We start from the raw sequence: 25,954 nt of genomic DNA, 5'->3' as shown, positions 1-25,954 counted from the left end.
TGTTCGTAGCAGGGGGCTAATACGTATTAACTGACTCGCCGCTCTGTGTGTGTGTCGCGGTGATAATTTAACCGTGAAAAGTGGGCTACAACACACACAACATAACGTTACAGCCGCAGTGTTGTGAGTGAATCATGTCGGAACAACCAGGCTTCATGAACCCGCTTCACAGACCCCGGTGCTTGGCCGCCGCCGCCGCCGCCGCTGCTCTAGTGGCGGCCGGGCACCGGGGTCTGTGAAGCGGGTTCATGAAGCCTAGTTGTCCCGACATGATTCACTCACAACACTGCGTCTGTAACGTTATGTTGTGTGTGTTGTAGCCTACTTTTCGGCTACAACACACACAACATAACGTTACAGCCGCAGTGTTGTGAGTGAATCATGTCGGGACCAGAGCGATTGCCGGTCTGGACAACCAGGCTTCATGAACCCGCTTCACAGACCCCGGTGCCCGGCCGTAGGTGGCTCACACACCCGGGGAAGGACATCCTGGCAGTTAAGAGGATAAACTTTCTGCTTCTAAGTTGTTGTTAAGTTTAGGAGCAGCGCAGCGGCTCGCGGCTGCAGCTCTGTTCATTCATACACTGAGAATGGAGTCAGTAAGTGTTTCACAGACCCCGGTGCCCGGCCGCCACTAGAGCAGCGGCGGCGGCGGCGGCGGCCAAGCACCGGGGTCTGTGAAGCGGGTTCATGAAGCCTGGTTCCGACATGATTCACTCACAACACTGCGGCTGTAACGTTATGTTGTGTGTGTTGTAGCCTACTTTTCACGGTTAAATTATCACCGCGACACACACACAGAGCGGCGAGTCAGTTAATACGTATTAGCCCCCTGCTACGAACATACAGCGGCTAACCAGCTGCTACTTCCCCGTAAGCAGAAGCGATTGCACCGGGGAAACATGTTGCTAGGCAACCATGTCAACCACACATTCTATGATTATTTCATTATCACGAGAAAACGGTCTTTGTCATCTCGAGATAACGAAATAAATTAATTCGTTATCACGAGAAAACAGACTAACGATAATAAAAAAATGCAGGCTTCCGTAGTTATCGCGAGATTTCGAAGTAGAGAAAAAATTACTCAAAAAAAACAGGGAAAAAAATTACTCAGAAAAACAAGGGGAAAAAATTACTCAGAAAAACAAGGGGAAAAAATTACTCAGAAAAACAGGGGGGGGAAAAATTACTCAGAAAAACTGATCCAAAAAAATTACTCAGAAAAACAGAAAAAATTACTCAGAAAAACTGATTTTAAAAAAATTACTCAGAAAAACAGAAAAAATTACTCAGAAAAACTGATTAAAAAAAAAATTACTCAGAAAAACAGAAAAAATTACTCAGAAAAACAGGATCTGTATTTTTTTTTATTGAATGAATGCAATAAGCTTCCGTAGAACCTAAATATAGTTCTGTATTTCAGAAACATAGTCTATATGACAATTAGGATAATTAAAAGACAGACACAGAATGGGAGGAAGTATGTAAAATACATTTCAATATGGCTACACAAACCATAAAGCACATAAGACAGCATTTACGGTAGGCTACATAAAAAAGGGTAAAGCTAACATGCAGTGCTCAAGGGTTTCACCTGCTTTGCTGCCTTTAAAGGCACTTTTATTAATGCCATGCTGTCCTTGCATAAAACTTAGCCTAACTTTTAAATAGCCTAAATATTTAGATTCTTGTTATAAAAGTACAAATACTCTAATACACTAATAACAAAAGCCATTCAGTAAATATCACGAATAAGGAGATTAAAGATTAAGAATATAATCTAATCTAATGTAGTCCGGATTAAAGTGATTATTCTTCCTAAGAATTGCATTGCTGCCCAACCTCAAGCCATCAAAAGTGCCACATTTGTAAACCTTAATAATCTGTCATTTTTACATTTAAAAACAGTGATTAAAATAATTAATGCAATCATTTCAGCTGTACTTTACCTCCCTTTTACCTAAGTGAAAGTACTAATACCAAAATGTATGCATTTAGAAAATCTAACTATTTAATTGAAAATCAAACTAGCCTATTTACTTTAAATATTGTGTAATGTCGTAATAATTATAGATATAATTTTTACACCCACAGTACACAAGGCAGCTATAACAGTGAGTCATAACATGCAGTGTGCTGGATAACCCTTGAATACACCTGTAAAAACCATTTTAAGTGCTCTATATTTAACGCCGTAGTAGGCATCTGACAGATACTGATGAAGTGTTGCCCAGCCCAGCTGACTCTGATTGTGGTGCCCAGGGCTGGACAACTACACATTAAACAGAGGCATTGTTTGTTGCAGTCACACCCCACTGACATAATTTTTATTGGTAATTGTGAATCATACTGCATTTAACTGTACACTCAAAAGCCACTTTGTTAAACCTGTACGATATAATGTAATACAATATAGCAGCTCAGTTATAACACCTCTCTTTACAGAGCAAATAATGTTCAGTTGTGGCAACACTGTGTGAGATGCGTTTGGGTGCAGGCCATGACAACACCACTATCAAATACAGTAGGCCTATGAGCTAAGACAATGTTACTTTATAAAATGATATGGCATGTGAAGAAGAAATTGTCTAATGTCAATTCAAATAATGACCAACTCTCTGTATGTTAGGACCTCATGTATTACGGTAGACTGATAATTTTATAAAACTTTATATTATGATTGACATTGTATTAATTCAAAAGTTATTTAGCAGGATATGCTGTAAAAGCAGCTTCATTACATGACTTCTCTCAGTTGTTGTAGCTTTTAATCTTGTGAATGGCGTAAGGGCTTGAGTCTTGATGTGGCCAAATGTCTCCATTGGGCAGGTCCCTGGCCTGCTCCACTCCACGATCAACCATCTCTACTGTCAGCGTGGATGGACCAAACATGTCCGTTGTGCGGTAGGATTGTGTGAGCCGACAGAAGGACGATGTGTCTGAGATCTCCTCATCGTAGAGGTCTTCAATCAGCTCCTTTCGCTGTTTGCGAGATTCTTTAAGCTCATACTTCAGGTCAGAAACCAAATCTTTAACATCTTTCACTACTGTAGAGCGAATACCAAATAAACAAAGTAGGAAAACCAGACCAGCACAGATACCAGAGACAAAGTACAGAGCCACTTTCTCTGGTAGACCTGCAGGAGACACAAGAGAGGATCATGGGTCACACTAGCTTAAAGTATGTTGGCATTAGACACAGCAAATCAGCACACTTGTTATAACTGCACCCTTCGATTTTCAACTGAAAGACCATACAGGGTGTTTTTGTGTATGTTAGCCTTATACATTACATATCCTAGTTTGTATCAAGTATGTTTCAAACCAAAGGAATTTGCTTGCTACTGAGTTCATTTGTTTGTATTATGTGAAAATCAACTTGCAAAAGCTTCAACTCAAGATAAGAAATAGTTCATAGGGAGCATATAGTTATACTGAAAGGTGCTCAGTGTGTTCATGTGCTGTGCTTTACAGCCATGTAACAAAAGTTATATGAGTACACATTAATAATTTTCTCTATAAGGGTCCACATTTGCACATTGTGTTGTGGAAAATCTATTTGAAAGATATTAAAAATGCAGTAAATACAATAATAATATAAGAAGATGATTAAATTCGTCCTATGAACATTTACACATCTTAAGGAAATTGGAAGCTTGTACTATTTGATATCAATACTAGATAATGATAAAAACATACTTGTCAAACTTAAAATCTGTAGCATACTTAAGAGACACCAATGAGTATTTATTTGCAAAATAATGTGTATGAACACCTGTATGCGCCTTTAGAATATGATCTACAACAGTGAAGTGTATATGTCGCCCCAGCCTGAGGTCCACAGGCATCAGTGCACATACCCAACATTTTTTCAAAGATCTCCAGAGAGTTGGTTAAAAGCACATTTTGAGGCCTGTAGATGGGGCCAGTGTACCATCCACCTGCAGGTGAGAGGGGTCTGGGCTCAGACACCAGTCAATCTCTGCTGCTTGTTACAAAAGCCTGTGAATGTTAAGTCTTCCCTTAATTCTCACCATGAGTGTAGTCTGAAATCAGGAAAGGATCGGTTGACCCTCGACCCACATCTTCCAGAAGATACCGGGGAACTAAAAAGGGAAATGAGAGATTATTTTACATAACTCAGCAAACCATAGCGCTTCGGTCACAAGCAGCAACATCCTCTGTCTCTCACCACAAGTGAAGGACACCCGCAGGTGTTTCCTGGTGCCGGGAAAACAGGGGTCCCCAAAGGTTTGCGTATCGGCCAGGAGTGAACAGTTCGATCTGCCGTGACACCTGCGCGACACTTTCCTCAGGGCCGTAGATGACAGACACTCTGTAATAAATTCAGATGAATGAGCTGCAGAAATAAGTTCAATATTGAAAATGTAAAAGCACAACAACAACAAGTTTTACAGTTTTACTAAAAGTAGTCACCAGGGAATTGATTTGAATAATTTAACATATGTTTTATTAATGCATCCAATGGTGAACAACACACAGAAATATTTTTTTAACTCCACAATGTCAATACAACTGAGATTTATTCCACTATTTGGCCACTAGATGGTTTCAAACCCATGTCAGTTCGTGATCCAGGTTCCTGCGAACAGTGGGGACTGCCGTGCAGGAGGTGTCCAAACGTGGCCGAGTAGATGGCGAGGACAGTCTCATTTTTACACATCAGCCTCAGGCGCTCGTTCTCACACACCAGTCTTGTGCGGTGGTGCTCTGAAGAACAGGTGGTATGAATTTAGGAGTGAACATACTGTATAAAAAGTATTAGAACAAACTTCAGATAAACTTTGCAATATAATTTTTGTCCACTACAAAATGATCTTTGAAGGCCAGCGTGAATTGAAGGAATCAAAAAAAAGAATTCATTGTAGATAAATACACGTGACTATTGCTTTAACATAAATGTTTTATAACCCTTCCCTTGAATTGTGATTGATGGCCAGTCTTGTGGATATTTGAAATCACTGTGATCTGATTTTTATAATTTACTAAAAGAGTCAGTGTCAGTGTCGCTGGGGAAAGGGAAGTCTGGGGCTTTCCGGTGGGTCTGCTGCCCCTGTGACCTAACCTCAGTGAAGCAGTTGAAAATAGATGGAAGGAGTCAGTCAGTCAGTGGATGTCTGAAAAAAAAAATATGGCAATTTCCAAAAAACATAATTATTTTTGACCAAATGATAGTAAATCAAGGATCTACCTCACTGTACCCCTTTTCTGCATGTCATTCCCCCTCTCTCTGCCCCCCATTTCCTGTCTCTTTCAACCATTGTATCAATTATGACTTTTACGTTATTATTGTCATTGCACAAGTACAACAAAATTGGTCACAATCCCATAACAGGAACAAATAATAAATTAAAAACATTATTGAATGCACATACACACAACATACTTAAATCAACACATTCAGGGCAGCAATGACTCTTGGGTAATATTAAAGGCAAAAAGCTTTACTTTTAAATATACTTGAAAAATATATGTATATATAAATTACACAATTTTCATTAGTTTAGTAGTGTTTTTTTAATTAATGAGATGAGCACAAATTCCTAATGTAATGGTTGCATTCACAACAGTACATCTCCATGACAACTGTCCAAGGATCTGAAAAAATAGATTTAAACATTCAAAGCACACAGTTTTATTTGACTCATGTTATTAATTATGCAACATAAATAAAAGACAAAACGTGTATAGGAGCTCAGTGGCCTACCTGGCCTGCACTTGTAGGAAACCAGGAGGTACTTGGTGGTGAGTGGACACGGGTCCTGTCCAAACACTGGACTGAGGACGGGGATGTGACAGGAGCGCCGGTCCTGACATTCAGATATCACTTTCTGCAAAGGCAGGAAATCACATTGACTAACTGTCATCTGTGGGAGTTCACATTCATCTCTCTCTCTGTGGCTTTGTTTACCTCAACAGCGATTGATGAGATGCATGTTGTGTCCTCCTCCACAGTTGTGTTGGTGTTTGCAGAGGGGCACAGATGCTGATTAGGAACACGTCGTCCGTAGAAAGCTGATAGGACCGCCACAGACGTCCTGGAGGGACACTCAATGATGAGTGTGTCCCCTTCACATGCATGAGCCGTGTGGTTCTTCAAAATACTATGAAGATACACTAAAAGAGAACAAAACATGATGCCATGTTCACCTAACATATACAGGTGAGTCAACAGTACAACTTACATCACATTATCAGGCATAGTCAATTGTATGAAGCCAATATCTAATCTCAAACACAGTGGCTCAATGCGTCACCATGCATCACTCACCTATTTATTATCAGAAATACTACAATTGTTCTAGATTTGATTTATCACTAACATGGCCATTATTTTCCAATGTCAGTAAAGTATATATGAGTGGTTGTAATTACTAAGTAATTCATATTTTATAAGTCCTCCATTGTTTGTTATTCGCAAGTCAGAAGTGCAACGTGCTTTTTTTAGCCCTCGGAGCCAAGTCCTGACTGTCGCCTGGGTGGTGTCTCAGTCACTGGGTGTAGACAGTATTTGGACTATGACCACACATACAAACATCTGTGACAATGAAACATGGACACTGAAGTACTGTAAGTCTCCCCTCCCATGAGTGCTTCCTGTGCTTGCCCCCCGTGTGTCATCCATGTGTGTGGGTGGGATGAGGGTGTGTGTGGCAGTTTGAAGCCTCAGAGAGCAAAGGCGAGGCAGTACCAGTCGCTCACGCACAATGAGGCTCCTCAGAGCCTGCAGCCTCACAAAAACATGGAGATAGCTGCCAGGGTCAGATAGAGAGATAAACTGCAATGCTCATCATCGCAGGGTCTGAGATAAAAGCTACCTTTGGCTTTGTCTGAATATATCATTGTTAAGATAATGTTATCAGTCACACTTTCCACAACACCACAATAACAAAATAGTTTATATAAACCCAAGTAGGTTATTTATCACTGTGGGAGAATCCTGTTCTGTGCAGATCTAAGTTCAGGACCTGCTGAGCAGCCTCTTCAACCTGACTCTGTCTCTCAGCATGAACTGCACCAGCTGTTTGGAAAGCAGGATGTGCAGGATGTGCAGATAAATTAGGGAGTGTTAAATGTCTCCATGAATCCTCCAACATAAGTGAAAGTGAACTGGTCAGCAGTTTGACTTTGTCCAACAGAAACAAGTTACTGATGTCAAAAACAAATCACTTACAAGAGAAGTCAGGAGCCGAATATGCCGTGTGTATCTTCAGAGCCAGAAGGACGGGCAGCAAACAGAAAGAGCAGCTGAAAGTCCATGGTACTGTCATTGTGCATATCCTGCCTGACAGACCCCGGGGTTTTGTTGTAATGAGTTGTTGTGCAATTGACTGCCTCGGAGAGGGAGAGCGGTCAGTAGGTCAATGGTGCTATTGTGTTTACATGAAACAGCCAACCCCCTTTACACAATAAAAAAAATAATAATAATAAAATAAAAAAATCACAGTTAAGTGAACAGAACTGGTTTGGCTGATCATGTTGTATGTCTTCAGATGCTATCTAGATTTAATGTGTAACCTATCAAAATTAAAATTATGTAACGCATGATTCACATGAAAAATTATGGATATCAAGGCACTATATTACAACAGAGTATTACGGCCACATTGAGAAAAAACATTTTTTCACAGATTTCGAGAATAAAGTCATAAATTTATGAGAATAAAGTTGTAAATTTACAATGTCATATTATTACAAGAATTAAGTCGTAAATTTACGAGAATAAAGTCGTAAATTAACGAGAATGAAATCGCTAATTTACGAGAATAAAGTCATAATAGTCGTAAAAAACTGTAGCCTACTTATTGTTCAGAGCTGAGCTCTAACTACTGGGTAAGAGTAGATATTGCTGTTCACTGTGAGAATTTATTATGTTGCTTATCTGCTTTTTATTTAGGCTATAACATAGAGTTGATTATTGATTGATTGATTACAATCTTAATGGACAGTGGAAAATGAAAAGGTTGTAGGCATAGGCATTAATGCTGCCAATAAAAGCAAGATGACTGGATGACTGTGTAACTGTACAACATAAATATTGAAGAGAATGATCCGTGGCAGCCTTCATTTTTGTTACTTTTGGGCAGCCCCCCCAGATTCACTGTTGTTACCCCCTGTGCCCCCCACCAGAAAATACTCTGGACCCACCGCTGCTTCTCAACCATAGTACTAGTACTACGAATCCTACGCTGGGGCTTGGCACATCAGCACCACATCATCATCAATATCAGGACTTTAAAAAGAATATGCAAGAAAATGCCCCAGTGTAGGATTTCTACTAGTACTATGGTTGAGAAGCAGGGGCGGGTCCAGAGTATTTTCTGGTGGGGGGCACAGGGGGTAACAACGGTGAATTTGGGGGGGCTGCCCAAAAGTAACAAAAATGAAGGCTGCCACTGATCATTCTCTTCGATATTTATAGGCTACTGCTGTTTCCAGTCATCTTGCTTTTATTGGCAGCATCAATGCCTATGCTATAACCTTTTCATTTTCCGCTGTCCATTATCAATCAATAATCAACTCTGTTATAAATAAAAAGCAGATAAGCAACATAATCAATTCTCATAGGCTACAGAACAGCAATTTCTAGTAGTTAAAGCTCAGCTCTGTACAATAAGTAGGCTACAGTTTTTTTACGACTTAATTCCCGTAATATTATGACTTCAAAGGCACTTGACTTGTCGTAAATGTACGACTCGAAGTCTGTGATTTTTTTTTTCTCAATGTGGCCCTAATACTCTGTTGTACTATGTTGATTTAAAGAGCAACATTTTGACAGATCTTCACCAGCTATTATTGCCCTCTAAATATGAAACCACAATGTCTTTGTACTTGGACCACAGGCTGCACCAACCTGTGATTTGACCGGTCGTCGCAGCCTGTGACTCATGTCGCTAAAATATGTTACTGTCATGTTCATGGAAAGCTATAGCCAGGGGTCAGTTAGCTTAGCTCATTAGTTTAGCCTAATTTGTTAGCTTAGTTTAGGATATCTTAGCTTACTATAGCCTAGTTTAGCACGATTTTGAACAGAGGAAAAAGCTACACTGGCGCTGTTCAAAGTCTAAAATTACACCTATACAAACATCTCTTTAGCAAACTAACACATTGTACCTTGTGTTTGTTTTTTGTTTTGTTTAATTTAAAAACAACAATAACCCATTTTGTCACAGTGGTAAATAGTAGGCCAATAATCACCAATGGCTGAATTCCCTGTAGCTGCCACAGCTTTAGGCTCCTGGTGTTGTTTTAACTGGCGTGTGGCACACTGTCATGACTGACATGGGACATTTAAATAGACCTGCGCCACTGTAAATGTTATTACACTTGTGCTTTTCTTGTTATGAGAGTGTCAAAATGTCCGCTGAGGATAAGGGCCTGTTTGTAGTTACAGGGGGAGGTAGTGTATGTGTTGGAGCTATTTCTTCTCACAGTGCGTATACCAGCAGCCTTAAATCACCATGTACTACAGCAGGCAGACTGTTTCCCCCTGTTACAGTACCAGTGTTAAAGCTAGTCATCCCCCCAGCTCCTGCTCCATAGCTACTTAACCCACAGACAAGATAAGCAACCCCAATTTCCCCAACAAGTGCGATTAAAGTGGCTATAATGTTTTCTTTATAGAAATGTTACTGGAACCATCCCACGGTATAACAGTAGCTCAGTGTGTTTTTACTTAGTTAGAGGGATAACATCTTGACCTTTCTGTGTGCGTGCGTGTGTGCGTGTGTGCGTGCGTGTGTGTGTGTAATGGCAAAATCAAGGCTCATTGTCATGGAGTTGTCAACACCGAGGGTCCTGTTTGTAGAGATAAGGCTTTTTCTTTCCAGGAGGTCACTTCCAGCAGCTGTGTGTGGCCACTGCAGATATGTGTAGCCTATCTCCACGACATTACGCTTTCCTATCTTCTTGTCTGAAGTTGAGGAAGTGAAAGATCATTGACGTGACATAAGGTCCCCTGAGCTGCCAGTTTTGTTTTCCAGGAACACTCAGGAAATCTCTCCTACTAAAGATCCTCTCTGTGTTTGTTTCCAGATTCATTTATATAAAGGTTAGGATTTTAACCTTAATTTCCCTTCTACACATCTCTCACACCACTTTCTCAATCCCTCTGTGTGTGTGTGTGTGTGTGTGTGTGTGTGTGTGTGTGTGTGTGTGTGTGTGTGTGTGTGTGTGTGTGTGTGTGTGTGTGTGTGTGTGTGTGTGTGTGTGTGTGTGTGTGTGTGTGTGTGTGTGTGTGTGTGTGTGTGTGTGTAGTCATACCAACCAAACACTGACGCATAATACAGTGCTGAGCTCGGGGCATTATCAGTGATTGCAGCCACTTGATGACTGTGAATCAAAATACATTTCCCAGTCATCTATCACACCAGCTCCATGAAACACTCCCTCCATAGCAGTGGAGTGGACGTAATAAAGGAAGCCGATCATTCATAAGGAGAATCCCACCTTTTAATCATGTGTACAAATAGGAGCAACACTCCCACTTTACACTCCAGTGAAATTCCATTTACCTCCCATAAGTGTCTGTCCATTCATTAAAACTGTCAGCTCTGGCACTTTCTCCCCTGAAGTAGTTGGAAAAATCTCAGCCCTCACAACCTTCTTGATATTTAACAGGAAATGTGACTGTTTCTTTTTTGACAAGTTTAAACTAACTCTGTTGTATTGTTGCCATGATGATTTAGTGTGACTCATCTAATTCCCGTGCTGGATTTCTTAGGAATTTCACTGGAATTGGTTGTTTGTCATCCTCCCCCCTAAGTGATATAAATTCTCCAAATCCTCTCAAGATTGAACGAGGCGTGTCCATGGCACTTAGCCTCGTATCTTCTGGATTTCGTTTCTGAATTCCTTGAAATGCATTGCATAATCTACCCCACGTAAATGGTTATATTTCTTTAGGGAAGTCCATACCACAGTTTGGGGGGGATTTTGTCATAAAATTTCCCTTCCGCTATTTACAGTAAATGATACCGTATTACAAAAGAACCAATAGTGAAGTGAGCCCTTCATGACATGAAAGTTGACTTTCACATTCATTTGTTTATTTACCAAGACAGCTTCACACACCATTAGCCGCACCACCACAATTACAATAACTATGTCCAAAAAATGTTATCAGATGTTTTTGATTGTAAAGTAAAAGACTATTACTTTTTGTCTTTTGTCCATATTTCACAGAAAACTGAAATCAAAACCAGCCTCTGCCCTTTTAATGCCCCATGAGACCCCGGGGGGATTCCCTCAGCTTTGACTCAACCTATTGCACAATCAAAGTGTGAAAATATTTTGACTAAACCTCACCAGACCCCGTCTAAAGGTACATTACAGTTGAAAATGTTGTACAATTAGCAAAAAAAATTGACCATATTCTGTAGTAGAGGGAATATCCCTTAGCTTAAGTAAAAGTATCAATGCCATGATGTAAAACTAAATTACAAAGAAGTAGGGTATATTAATATCATCAGTAAAATGATGACAAGTGTTATAGTGTATGACCAAACATTTTGTTGTTGGATTATTAGGCTACATTTAAATTTACCATAACATTTTAATATCATATCTGGTCAAGGTGAAGTTCATTTTACACATTTTAAAGTCAGTTTGGAAGAAGAGTTCATTGTTACCCATATTATCCATGTTATCACATAAAGTACTTAATATACTGAGAATTTAAATAGTGTTCCTTCATTTGTCAGAAATGCACAATAAAGACACAAACAGGCATGCACATATAATAAAACATGGTGAAATGATTGTAGAATAAATAAAAAGTATTCCTTATAAGAGAAAGTGATACTGAGAAGTGATACTAAGAAATAAAGACAATATACCTCTTTGACACATACTGTGGTAAAAGTGTGAGTTGACATTGAAATACACATGTAAAGTACTCAAAAACTACAAGCTATGGACCAGAAGATACCACAACGTAGAAATACTCTCTCTCTTTTTTTGTTTTTACATCATAATAGCAGCAAAATAAAGAATAATTATCAACTATGCCAACACACTTGGAAGAATCTGTTTATATTGCATACGGCGTGTTCAGGTATTACTTAACATTCCTGTAGCCAAAGTAAACATGCTGTACTTTATTGAGTCACACAGATGTGAGACTGAAAGCTGGAACTAAATTAGATTAGGTGTTGCTCCTGTTTCCCAGTGTCGCTAACGACACAGTGGATGCTTTGTGTTAAACTACTGCTGCTCTCCGGAGAAAAGTGCTCCTCTATTATCTTCTCCATATTTACCAGTGCTGGAATGTGAGTGGACCAGAAGAAATGTCTAAACTTGTGTGTTTTGAGTCACATGCCATTACGTAGTAATTCAGACGAACCTATACTATTTTAAGATCTTTTCTCATTGATCCTGACCCGGGGTATTTAAGAGTGTGTACCCCGCCCATCTCTCTCCCTGGGTCCTCCCTCCTCCTCTGACTCGTGAAGTATGTTGAGTGCGATAGCCTCTAAGGAGTCATCAGACAGAGCAGAGCCAGCTGTGTGAGGTGTTACACACTTTCTCATCACAACCACAAAGGCACTTGAAACCAGAGGCACTTTTATCAGTTTCCTCCTCAGGTCCGTGGATATTTTAGGGCTGCGCTTGACACAAGGAGAAGCTGTAACCAGACCGAGGACGAGATGGCACTCAGGCAGAACTCTGACAAGGAGCCAAGCATCGAGTTGTTCATTAAGGTCAGTCATTTCTTTTCAGTTTCATTAGTTACTTCCAGGGCAAAAATGCAGCTACACCTGAATTCACAATCAGAAGAGTGTGCTGCTATAGTTAGATATCACGGTGTGATCTAAGATAGAGAACATATAGACAAACAAAGGAGTCACACAAGGATAGCCTCTCACATATCAGTGTTGTAAAAAAGGGCAGAGATACAACAAGTTGCTGAATGGGCAGCATCAATCAGAGGACAACTCTCACGTTGAAGGCCACCGTCCTCAGATGCCATGTGCTACAGATGTTGAGGTGTTTGTAACCTCGGTCAGGGTCACGTCATGTTTTTTTTTATCAGCGACCTCTGGTCACAGACAGACGGTCCGCCTTATCATCGGGCACCCAGAGGGGGCCTGAAGCATACAGGCTGACTGGCCCCAAGCCTGAAGACGGCACACCCACTTCACTTACGCACACATCCAGATACAGACGTTTATATCATCCTGCTTGTTCTCTCCTAACATCCAAACACTGAAAGACACTTCGTCCTTTTTTTTCTTTTAGATGCTGGTATCAGTGAAGAAACATTATTTTTCCTCACATATAAAACAAGGTCAAGTACATTATATCTTTGTAGATTAAATGTTCAAAGTTCAGGGGATTTATTTATCTTTAAGCTGAGGGTTGGATGCGAAGATCCACTGAACAGCCAGCTGCCTGTTAGCTTAGCTCAGCATAATGATCGGAAACAGAAAAATCATCCTAAAAGCATTTCCAAACACACTGATTATATCGCATTTTATTATTCTGTACAAAATCCAAAGTAAGATGAAACTTCATGAGCTTGTGCAAGACCATGAGCTTCCTCTTGGTCAGATGCAGACACTGCCTCAGGACAAATAGTCAAACTGTTTCACTGTTTATGTTTTTGTACAGATCAAACAAACTGTTGTGTAATGAGTTTTGGAGGTGCTGGAAGGCAGATTTGTATCTCTGTATAGAGCCAAGCTAGCTGTTTCCTTCAATCCCTCTCATGCTAAACTATAATAATCCCTCTGCTGACTGTAGCTCCATATTTACTATACAAACATAATGTGAAATGTATTGTCAGTCTCCTCATTTAACTATCACTATGAGGGCAACCTCATCATTCCCCATGATGTCATACAATTTTTTATTTTACATCCACTTACTGACTACATTATGGCTCAAAGCAGGAGCTTAGTAAAACCCATGAAGGCTGTGACCACATGGTTGTTGTCATGGTTGGAGTTCGTTTTAAGGAGGAGCATGAATTTAACATCTGTTGTTTTTTTGGCGACAACACAATGCCTGCAATTTCCCTTCATAGAGGAAACTGCCTTTAATATCCCAGACACGCCTCTCCCTCGCTTGTTTATCAGCAGAGGAGAGATATTGTGATTGTAACTGAGATGCGTGGCTTTTTAATTTTTTACTTTGTAAAACTAAATATTCTGACGATACTTTTCCTGCACTTTTCAGGCTGGACACGATGGTGAGAACGTGGGGAACTGCCCGTTCTGCCAAAGGCTCTTCATGGTTTTGTGGCTGAAAGGAGTGAAGTTTACAGTGACCACTGTTGACATGAGGAAGTAAGCAACCCCCTTCTCCTCTGGCACAAACACTTCCTGAGCATCTGGTGCTGGTGACTTGCGCACAGAAACCTATTAAGAAGGAAACCACAGAGAAATTGAGAAGTTTGTTTTCCCTCCGTAATCCAATCCTTTCCTCATTTGTCAGTGGTTCGAGGGTGGAGTTTTTGAAGTGTATAAAGAGCTCTGTGTGGCCTTCACACAAACACCTTCTTTAATTGAAGGCTTTATTGTGTGAATTTCTCAGGGTCATTACCGGCGAGCAAATAAGATCAGGAAACTTTGAAAGGATGCTGATAATTGAATGATTCAGAACGCACACAGAGCGGGCTCTGAAACAGGCGGCCACTCCCAGGGCTCTGTGTTTTTATAACTAAACCAACAGCAACAGCTAATGTTGAAATCATTAATCCAGAGAGTCACATTTGATTCTGACAGCCTCGATAACCAAGAGGCTTTCTGTTGCCACATGCTTGATAACAGCCTGATTGTATAGCGCTGAATGAAAACGTGTAAAGTCTGAATCCTCTCCCCCACGTCTCCATCCCCCTTCCTCTGTTAATCTCTTTCTATATCTTCACCAGGAAACCAGCAGAGCTGAAGGACCTGGCCCCGGGGACAAATCCTCCTTTCCTTCTCTACAACGGCACCCTCAAAACAGACTTCATCAAAATCGAGGAGTTTCTTGAACAAACACTGGCACCTCCCAGGTATTACTGCGCTTAATCATTGTACAAATATTAATGAAGTGTGGATTTGATGACGGCTTACTTTCAGAGCACACCTTCACTCCTTTCTTCTCCTCCCTGCAGGTACCCTCATCTCAGCCCGCTGAACAAAGAGTCCTTCGACGTGGGTGCCGACATCTTTGCAAAGTTCTCTGCTTTCATAAAGAACAGCCCAAACAACACCTGTAAGATCAATTAAACATATAACAGCTCATTTTGTTGTCACTTTTTACCTTGATTATTTGACTATGTTGATGGATGTCGCCAGTGTGAAGGCGTAATTACATGCGGTGGGGTGAAAAGTACCTTTAAGAAAATGCCCACAATTAATACAGTACAGTACAGCAAAAAAAAAAAAAGTGTGTCAACATGTCTCCGTATTTCTGTCTCTTCAGTCCAGGAGAAAAACCTGCTGCGGGAGTTTAAACGCCTGGATCTTTACCTGAACTCCCCCCTCCCCGAGGAAATTGACCACAATTCGAGAGAAACCATCAGCGTCTCCAAGAGGAAGTTCCTGGACGGAGACCGCCTCACCTTAGCCGACTGCAACCTGCTGCCCAAACTGCACGTTATCAGGGTGAGACACTGTCAGTTTTGGGGGGATCCTGTGGTTCAGTTTAGGGACATTTGGGTGCTCCTACTTGAAAACAAGTTTGAGGTACTTGATGCTTCACTGACTTGAGTATTTTCATTACAAGTTTTATTTTCCTTTTGACTATTTTTGCCACCAAATATAGTGGCTGGGTGTGCCATTTGTCACACTTCAAATGTCTATCAGTTGTTAACAGACAAATCAGCTTTAATTATATCACACATTTCAAACAGAGGGAACTCAATGTGCTTTACATATGCAACAGAAGAACAATAACCAGAAAAAAATCAGTGAAGATAGAAGTGAATCAATGATATGAGATTCCTAAAGGGATGTAATGTAATATACACACAGTATTAAGAGTAGACCAGAGATACATTATGTTATAAGCCACAATGCAGTAACACAAATTAAACAAATAAGATAAAAGTTCAGAAGATAAACCAAAAGAGACATTTCCCCTCCAAGCCTATGACATTGTCTCATTAAAACAACTGTTCAAGACCCAAAACACACACAAAAAGCAAAAATATAGCATTGACTGCTTATCCAGGCTGGGTGGGGCCGGACCCCTCTGTTGGGAACACAGTGGGTATATTTTAGCAGTTTTAAAGTAGTTTGAAACTGCTACAGACCACTAAATACTTGAACAGTATGAGATCATGTTTTATTTTTTAATAACATGTGCTTTTTACATACATTTGAAATGGAGTCTTATTGTTGAATTAATACTTTCACTTTAATAAATGAAATGAATACTTCTTCCACTTCTGACATTTTTGTACTCTGTTTGCTTCATTTTCCTCTCGTTTTATTTCAGATTGCTGCCAAGAAATACTGCAGCTTTAACATTCCTGCCGAGTTCACAGGTGTGTGGCGATACCTTGAAAACGCCTACGAGAGAGAGGAGTTTAAACAGACGTGTCCAGCAGACATTGAAATCGAGAAAGCCTACTTAAGTGTGGCCAACAAGAGGAACTAACTAGTTTCCACTCTGTAACTTTTGTCCTATTTTTCCCAAGTGTAACCATGTATGATCATCAGTAGAGGGCGCTAAAACCTCCAGGAATAAACTGTGGCAATGAATCAGACACAAGTCCACATTAAAAACCTTGACCTGTTGTTGTTGTTGTAGTGGACTTGGGGACATGCTACAGCTAAAATGTTTTATTGGTTGTTTGTATAGACTATTTATTGATAGTCGCTCACAGATGAAAGGTATTTCTATGCCACATTGAAAAGGCCAAATGTGCAATCGACTGTTGATGTAATTTAGCGAATTTGTTTTGTTTATAGTGTAAATATAAATATTTTTCCATGCTTTCTATGATCAAAACTCCCTCATTGAAATATACAGTATGTGATTGTATTCGTGTGGGCAGCACCTTCACAAACAGTTCCTTTTTATGCAAGACATGAAATACACCTCTGTATCTTACCCTGTACAAACACAGTTTGATATGATTTGATTGTCTCACTGTCACAATAATAATAATAATAATGATAATATAATAAAACTCTTAATTAATTTCTCATAATTTTGTGTGTCTTCTCTCTCTCTGTGTGTGTGTGTGTGTGTGTGTGTGTGTGTGTGTGTGCTGATTGTGCTGCCTCATCATTGATATATCTAACATAAAAAACGAGGGCATGTCACATAAAAGACATCTCAGATATTCAAGTTTATTCTCAGCCACAAAAAAAGACAATTATACAACTCCAAAAATATATTTTCTGTTGATCCACTTTTGTCGAAGAATGCACTGGGAAGCAAATTGATGGAGAGTGCAGATGTTTCCGTCAAGGCTTTGTCAGACTCCTGCTGCTGTTGTACTTTAGTTGGTCACACAGTATTTCCAGAAACACGCTGTCAGAAAATCAGAGGGGGATGAATTAGCAACAAAAGTAAAAGATGCCTCAAACTCCTCAATGCACTTATGTTACTTGTAATGTAATATTTTAATATTGACCTAATGTTGTAATCACTAGTTTATCCACATCAAGGCTATAAGAGTAAGTGTTACATGTTGTGCAGACTTTGAAGGCCTTGGTCCATAATTTACCTTTATTAACTCTTTATTCTTCTTATATTGACAGGTTAGATTGAAGAAATAAATCGCCATTTGGGATTAATATCTGAATCTGAATCTAATCACATAATCATGTATTCCTGCATGTTAATGTTTTAACATACTAGGTCATTAACTGCTTCTGTTTAAACTGATTATTGATGACAATACAGTGGCTGTAATAATATACAATAGGAGACGTTTACATTAATATAAATGACAAATACTGTCAACTACATCTTTCACTCTTTAAACTCTGTGCAGTTACTATATCTCATATAGTCATAAGCAATCTCTCTCTCTCTCTCTCTCTCTCTCTCTCTGTCCCTTAGTCTCAGCTTGCTCAGGTGTAAATAATCTAGTTACACAGCACAAGCCTTGGTTAAACATCCTTTGCATTAGTTCATTGCATAATAATAACGTCAGTTCTGATACTGTATCACATCAGGTATTGTTGTGTGATCTCACTTGAGGACTAAAACACCTGAACCTTCATCAGTGACAGCCCATAAGTAACAGGTGTGGCTCGTGCTCGATAGTAAAGAACCAGTCACTCACCTCTTTTGTTTGTTTTTGGCAAGTTCTGCTCTGATCTGAGAAAACCCTGAGAGCGAAGTTTGTCGGCTGCCGCCAGCTTCAAAACGGCTTCTTTCAGATCCTCGACCTAAAGACAAGAAGAAAAACGTGTAGACATTTGGTGATTACATGACACCAATTTCGGCCTCTCTGCATTGGCTTTCAGGTATAAATAATAAAAAAAATAATAAACTTTTATTTATGAGGCTTTTTTCTTTTCTTTGCTTATCTTTTTTTAAAATCCATGTAAAACTGTCAATTTTTAATAAAATGCTGAAAAGAGAAAAGAGAAAACACATCTGAAACCATACTTAAACAAATTATGACAATAATGGGACTTAAAAAAAAAAAAAAAGAGGAAGCAGTTTTAAAAGATGGCTCTGATTCTTTCTGATTACAAAAGCCTCAAATGTGTTGTCACACAAACTCTGGAACAGCCTTCATCATCCTACTTCCTTTAATTCTCTATAATTAAAAAAACCCTCCTTTTTTCACATCTATTTCTGTGCCGGGTCATGATAAACACATTTTTTTTTTGTCTCAGTCATTTCTGCTATTATGTTCTATGTTGCGTATTTTGCTCGTGATTTAATTTAGTTTTTTGCTGGAGCTTATTTGCTGCAGTGTACTGGTTTATAGTTCTATTGCAAAAGTGTAGAGGGATGCCATTACAAATCTTACCACGTTTGCAAATTTGTCTTGCTGAGCTGACTCCTTCATCCCTGAGGGAAAAATGTTATAAAAGTTGAAACAACATTATTTTGAAAATCATAGTGAAATCATATATTATGTTTTATTATTCTTTTTTTTTTCTTCTTACCTTTATTCCAGGAGTCTCTGCCTCCGTTGTAATGCATCAGTAGAGGATACAGGTTATTCAGATTATTCTGCTCCTGCTCCGCAGCAGCATTGGGCCCATCCCCGACTTCGGACACTAATTTCTGAGTGTAATCTGTTGAAATAAAACAACATCAATCAAACATTATGTTTCAACATCCATGCAGTGGTTTCCTTTAGACCAGACAATCTCATGTCTCACAGGTTTAAGTTTAAAGTAGTCAATGTCCATCACAAGAAGTTCATTTTAAAAGTTATGATGCATCATTTTCTGTATAATTGAGAACATATTATATAATATTCAGAGAGTCTTACCAGGCTGTGGCTCCAGGTTGGTGTCCGGGTACAGAGGGAGGGCATGTGTCCGTCTTGCAGAGCAAATTACAGCTACAAGGTAAAACAGAGCTACAGAAAGCATGGTGCCTCTATCTTTAGATGACCAGATCTGGACTATACCTCAGCTTGACTGAGAACTTCACTTATATACTCTCAGTGGCCATCCATCACTACCTGATCAATACATTATCATCACACCCAGTCTCCCTCTTAATGGTTTGGACAGGATGGATCGGGCGTCATCGACACAATTTAGGGGACCCTGTCGATTCAGCCGGGGCCTATCTGTGCTTGTACAGAGGGGCCTAACAAATGTTTACTCTGCAGCAGCAATCAGTGGCTGTCCAACAGAGCTCTGATGGTTTTTTTTGTCCAGTTCGAGTCATTGCTCATGTCTGAGGTCACAGAGCTGGTGGACATTTATGTCTGAGGGTCTCTGCGTCATTATTGAATTGAATGATTAACATCTCTGAGGTCATTGATTATGATTGTCTGTAGAGCAAACAGGTGGCATTGTGGTAAATCGTGTTTAAAGTACAGACACTAATATGCTTTGTTCCTCTTTACATTTTTGCAGTTTTAATTTCAACCTGTTGATTAAAGTATACTTCACTATACTGCTGCAATTTCACTACACGGGTTGCATTTTGCACATTTGTTCTTTACACAGTGTAAAATCTAAATCGTTACTGTGTACTGTGACGCCACCTGCTTCTATTTTGAGTTAATAATGTATTTAAATTATTGCAATTTATTCTGTAGCAAGGTAGGAACCATATTTCATTGCAATCCATCCAACATTTTACCCAAAACCACAAATACTTGGTGTTGCTAACGTGAGCTCAAAAAAATTGCATTTTTCCTCCATAATTAAGATGACATAAGGAAAATTGTACTTCCTCATTCATTACATTTTGTTTAGATGTTGAAAATAAGAACATAATCAAGAGTGATTGTTCTTAAAATGATTTAAAATCAAAATAAGTCGAACTAACTATACCTGAAGTCTTCACCTGTTGGAGGGGGCTGCAGGCCACGAGGCTCTTAGTGAAAGGTCACTAATGCTCCTCTGATAAGTCTTCATGGCATTAGGTTATTTGTCTCCATGTCTCTGAAGTTGCTGTTAAAAACATATTTGGTTTGTTTGGCTGCTGAATGAGAGGAAGTGAAGGCACAGCAGAGTTTAGCACTGAGGTCAAACAGTGACTCACAACAACAACAACAACAGCCACATGGAAAAATTGGTCATTTAAAGAGGAGCAGTAATGAAACAGAAATAAACCATCACAATTAAAATTCCATTTATGATTTATGTTGAAGTGCTTTTAGTCAGAAACAGAGGAAAGCCACACACTCAGCTCCAGTAGAGAGTTTTATTAGACAACGTTTCGGCCCATTCGGCCTTTGTCAAGTCTAGTTAAGTGCTTTTAGTGGAAAAGGGAAATGTGACTTTAGGGTCATGACGACCTCCCCTGACTTTGACCTGATGGTTTTGATACAAACTCAAACTGACAGATGTGTTTATTGTGTTTATAGACAAATAGTTGTGGAAAGATTTGACTTTACTTCATCGTGTGTCCTCACTTGAGAGCAGTTTTTGCGGTATTTGGTCTAATTTCTTTGTTAATTGTTCAAATCCTGTTTGATTAATAGAATATGGGCAGTTTCGGTAAACAACTTCTGGAGGTGCTGTGTCACTGCTTATTTTCCAAGATCACAAGGGAGTCAACATGTTGCAAAAACTTATACAGACTGTTTAAATGACTGAATAATAATCTAATTACAAATAAGTGTGTTAATCTATATTTGTGACAGTCGACTGTCTGTGGCTGTTGACAGTTCATCTATTATGTTTTACTTTACTTTAAAAAAAACTTACAATTTATTTAGTAATATTCTGCATTAAAATTATGATCATAAAGAAAATTGGAATATTGTGTTCTGTTATGTGTTGTATAAAATTTAAAATATGAGTAGTATCATATTTACAAAATGTAGCCTATTTAGAAATATAAATTCAATATTTTTTTTCTTGTAAAGTTTTTTAATAAACACATTTATCAAATGACCTCCACTTACAGACAAAGATAGTTTGGTTTAATGATTAATATAGTGGGCACACAGTAGTAAATACACAAACATTTTATGATATACAATAATTCCTCATCAGTAGGCCCACTACCAAATTTACTGCTAGGACAATGTATAAAAAACTTTTAAGTTATGATTTTTTGTCTCTTAAAAAGATAGGAAACAAATATTCCCAGAAATTAAGCCTGAACGTTGCCTGTCTTTCGTTATTCTAATTTCTTAACTCCTTTTTTTTTTAAATTGATTATTTTACTGCTCCGTTTTATGTTGAATTAAAATGCCTGATATGTTTTTTTCACACCTTATCATTTGGTGTTGTTTGGCTTTTGTTATGTTTTTCCTTTCCTTATGACTCCCCTATAATGTTTTGTTTTGTTTTGTTTTTCACTTTTTTTTAATGAACTTAATTTTCACTTGCATTATTATAATTATCCTCTTAGAGAGTTTGTATTTTCAATTGCTCAATAAAAAAAAAAAAAAAAAAAAAAAGTAGAAACAGTCAGACCGGAAGCTGTAGGAGTGAACAGTCTCCAGCAGGGGGCGGTGGCGCGGCACGGCGGCTTCGGGCTGCAGTTAAAAACCTCTGCGAGGAAGACGAAGGACCAAGAAGAGGAAATATGAGGAAACAGAAGAAGTTGTAGTCGTGTTGTGAATCATGCCCCCACCTAGTTGATAAATGATTGTCTCGCCTGACGTTTTGAACCTCGCCGAACAGGAAAAGTGGGAGCTGAAAGACGAGCGGAGCAGCAGCAGCAGCTGACCAGGCAGCAGCGTTACCCCGACCAGGTGCAGTAAAACGTCCTTTATTTCCTTCTGTTTATGTCGCTAACAAGAAGCGTTAGAGTTAGCCGTGACATGTTCACGATAAGAGGATGAAAGCAGCTAACACTTAGCCACAGTTACAGCTGCTTAATCATCTACAGTAACGATCCCTGGTGGTCAAGAAGTTAAGTCAAACTGAAGCGTTTTGCTCTGCGAAATTAAACGTCGACGTTAAAAAACAAACAAACGCAGTGGGAACAGTTAAAACAGATGTCGGATGTGTCTTTATCTTTTTACAGTCTATGGTCTTTATGTCGAAACTGTCAACCTGAAATGTTAATGATACCATGTCACACACAGCATTTCCTTACACGCAGTGTAAATGCCTGTAAAGGTAAAACTGCAACAACTAGTTATTAGTTTTTTTCTGAGAATATATCTTCTGCCTTATTACGAAATTGTACTGAAACACCAGTACAGTAGTCAATACTGAATCAAATGTGATTACCCCACTGTGCTCTTGGCTTCAGATAGACCATTTGTGCTTTTAAAAGAAAAAAAAGAAAGCAACATAAGTTTTTTTTAAAGACAAAAAAAGACTTTGATAATAAAAAACAAACAAAAAGTGGAAACAGTTCAAAGAACAGATGTCAGATGTGTCTTTATGTCAACCTGACATGTTAATGATAGGCTACATGTCACACAGCATTTCCTTTCTCACAGTGTAGAAATACTACCAGTAAAGGTAGATCTGCAACAATTAGTAGTGGTGGGGCATTAGTGGTCATTTAATCAGTCAAATCGATTGATGTGAAGTTGTTTCTTTAACCTTTGATGATGGTAAACTATATTTTGCCTTTTGCACATTGTTATCAGATCAAACCATAAAGTAGATCAGGCTTTGGGGGAATTAGGTGTGAACATTTGATCTTTATCTGATAAGTGCTAATTATAGGAACACATCTTTAGCTTGTTTAATAATTTACTGACAATAAACAGCACTAAGAGTATTCACAAAGTAACATACAAATCGGCCCATTTCAGACTTTTTATAGATTATAATATCTTGTTGGGTTTTTGTTATTATTTGCTGTTCAAGGTAGACTATTGTCTTGTAAATTACCCCTCAATGATCAGTAAAATTCATAATTTCTATAATTTGATATTACTATTATTTTTTGTGTTCCTCAGAATCAGCAAAGTGATTAGTAACTAAAGCTGTATGTCTCCAGACAAATAAAACAAAACATGACTCAGCTTTGTGTCATATTTTGTGCCTTAAATATGTTTTTCTCACAAAAAGACTGAGCGACTAAACTAATGAGCATTTGATATTTCATAAAAGATAAACCAAGATGAGCATAATATGTATTAAAGAATATAACCAGTTGTGGCATTTTAGTGATGTTTTCCATTCAATCGTTTTGTTTGATGACACTCCAAAGTCCAACTTAACTTCTCTCATAAAACGAAGAGGTGCAGCTTATATTCACAGCTGAGGAGCTGTAACTGATTATGTTTGACGTTTTTGCATGAAAGGCTGCTTCTAAGACAAACTGTTTGTCAAAATATTAGCATATTGGATCAATAAACAAATGGTTTCAGTTCTAAATCAGTTAAAGCTGCATGTCCTGTGTGTATTTTCCCTTTTTTTTTTTTCCAGTGTCCGTTGCCAAAATGTTGTCCGAAGGAGGCTCTTTTGTGAAGGGGATGATGTTGGGAGGCCTGTTTTGCTTGGTGCTGTCGCTCCTGGGTAGTTTCACTCCCGGCACAGAGTCCAGGACGGAGGATCACAATCACCATCACGTCATGGCTGCGAGTAAAGACGAGTTGAACCGCCTGTCTGACGGAGGCCAGATACAGGAGTTGAGCAATCAGGTCCGGGTTTATTGCATCATCATGGTACAGCCCAAGATCCTTGTTTACTGGGCTACGGCCGTGGACACCTGGAGCAAACACTGCGACAAGGCTGTGTTTTACACCTCGGAGTCCTCTAAAGCGCTCGAGGCTGTAGACCTGGACGAGAAGGACGACTGGGCGCGGCTACGCAAAGCTCTGAAGCACGCCTATGACAACGCCGGAGACCTGCGCTGGTTCTTTGTGGCACAACCAACAACATTTGCCATCATTGAGAACCTGAAGTACCTGGTGCTGGCGAAGGATCCCAGCGAGCCGTTCTATCTGGGCAACGCCGTAAAGTCAGGGGAGCTCGAATACGTGGCCTACGAAAGCGGGATCGTCCTGAGCTACGAGGCTCTGAAAAGGCTGGTTCACGTGTTCCAGGACGAAGACAAATGTCCAGAGAGGGGACGAGCGCTGTGGAAGCTGAGCGAGGACAAGCAGCTGGCCGTGTGTCTCAAGTACACAGGAGTGTTTGCGGAGAACGGAGAAGACGCACACGGAAAGGGCCTGTTCAACAGCAAGAGCGTCGACAGCCTGATAGGGGACAGCATGAAGAACAACCCCAACAACGTGGTGGACGGCTGCTGCGCCGACTTGGCCGTCACATTCTCCGGGATGTCGCCGAATCAGATGCAGGTTATGATGTTTGGAGTTTACAGACTCCGACCCTACGGGCACGAATTTCACGACTCGTTAACATTTTACCCTCCCGAAGGATCAGACAATGACTAGAGAGACTTGTTCCATCATGCTGGATGTGGCATTTTAATTATTTTTGCGTCTGTGATGGCAAAACCAAGTTTTGGGAGATGGTTTTCTTATGCTGTTTGTAAAACTTGATCCTGGGTGGAAACAACACTTTTATGTATATTTGTACCTTTTGCACTTGGCACAATCAGCACCCCATTTCTTTGTGCTGTAGGTAGACAGAGTCGATGGGACTGCCATCCTTTTGAATGAAGATATAACTGGGAAATATATTATGGAACCTGTGACATGGAACAAGATAATCTGGAAGTTTTGGTTACTGTAATATTGTCATGTATCTTAAATGTCCGTCTTTTTGTCGTCTTAAAGCTTAGTTATAAGGTGTTCTGAAATGATTTAACTGTTCAAAGCGCTTGGTCATCTTCTTCATCTTCACCACATTACAAATGAATCCTGTGTTTGTTTTTTCAGAGAATAGGCTACATCTTCTGACTTATTTCAAGATTGTACGGAAAAACCAGTAGTCATTGACTCATGTGTGATAACCCCACTGGGCTCTCAATGAAGTGCATTTCTTCCCATGCAATGCTTGTTAATTTCTACATATTAGCAATTGGCCTTCACATCTAAATTAATGAAGTACTTTTTTCTGTCACTCAAACAAAACTTTGTGTCACTGTTCCGCCGACATTTTAAAAACAGATGACATGGCTTCAGATTGACCACTTGTGCTTTTTATAAAAAAAAGAATAAAAAAAAGTGGAAAAAAAAAAATGACTTTGATAATAAAATAAATAAAAAGAATGACTGGCTGATGATTACAGGGTGGGGATGGGAGAATGCTCAATGTGAAAAACAATGGTAGCTAAAAAGTTATGTATGAAGTACAATCTGCCAAATAAACCTGACAGCAGTCACTCTGTTGACTTTCACCCAACAGCCGTTCTGTCTACATGTAAACATGACACCTGAGTTGCTGCGTTTACTGTGTCCGCTTTATAAAAACCTGTTACTCAAGATAAGTCCGATCAAAGAACTGGCCTC

General features: G+C 39.4%; 4 protein-coding genes across 4 annotated transcripts; 2 read left to right on the top strand and 2 right to left on the bottom strand.

Annotated features, from left to right (window-relative positions):
- Positions 1-2,754: 2,754 nt before the first annotated feature.
- On the bottom strand, positions 2,755-7,295 carry LOC310993124 (protein eva-1 homolog C; the record flags this gene model as incomplete). Its single annotated transcript, XM_083981429.1, has 8 exons — positions 2,755-3,140; positions 3,864-3,944; positions 4,038-4,109; positions 4,196-4,339; positions 4,582-4,734; positions 5,732-5,855; positions 5,936-6,141; positions 7,199-7,295. The coding sequence occupies 8 exons, from the start codon at positions 7,293-7,295 to the stop codon at positions 2,755-2,757; spliced, it is 1,263 nt and encodes a 420-aa protein (XP_083837555.1).
- Positions 7,296-12,510: 5,215 nt separating this feature from the next.
- clic2 (chloride intracellular channel 2) lies at positions 12,511-17,114 on the top strand. The gene is made up of 6 exons (XM_083980375.1): positions 12,511-12,725; positions 14,203-14,312; positions 14,897-15,022; positions 15,125-15,225; positions 15,436-15,617; positions 16,453-17,114. Exons 1-6 carry the CDS (start codon positions 12,672-12,674, stop codon positions 16,612-16,614), a joined length of 735 nt encoding a protein of 244 aa, XP_083836501.1. The 5' UTR covers positions 12,511-12,671; the 3' UTR covers positions 16,615-17,114.
- Positions 17,115-17,464: 350 nt separating this feature from the next.
- urp1 (urotensin-related peptide 1) lies at positions 17,465-19,529 on the bottom strand (the record flags this gene model as incomplete). The annotated part of the gene is made up of 5 exons (XM_083981207.1): positions 17,465-17,496; positions 18,257-18,362; positions 18,956-18,996; positions 19,095-19,226; positions 19,427-19,529. 5 exons carry the CDS (start codon positions 19,527-19,529, stop codon positions 17,465-17,467), a joined length of 414 nt encoding a protein of 137 aa, XP_083837333.1.
- A 2,629-nt stretch (positions 19,530-22,158) lies between these two features.
- c1galt1c1 (C1GALT1-specific chaperone 1) lies at positions 22,159-25,764 on the top strand. Its single transcript, XM_083980062.1, has 2 exons — positions 22,159-22,324; positions 23,964-25,764. The coding sequence occupies exon 2, from the start codon at positions 23,978-23,980 to the stop codon at positions 24,932-24,934; it is 957 nt and encodes a 318-aa protein (XP_083836188.1). The 5' UTR covers positions 22,159-22,324; positions 23,964-23,977; the 3' UTR covers positions 24,935-25,764.
- Positions 25,765-25,954: the final 190 nt, after the last annotated feature.

Source organism: Trachurus trachurus (genome assembly GCF_905171665.1).
Source record: "Trachurus trachurus genome assembly, chromosome: 10".
Classification (NCBI taxonomy): Eukaryota; Metazoa; Chordata; class Actinopteri; order Carangiformes; family Carangidae; genus Trachurus; species Trachurus trachurus.
The sequence above is the reverse complement of the archived record's forward strand: the minus strand, read 5'-3'. Positions and strand labels throughout refer to the sequence as shown.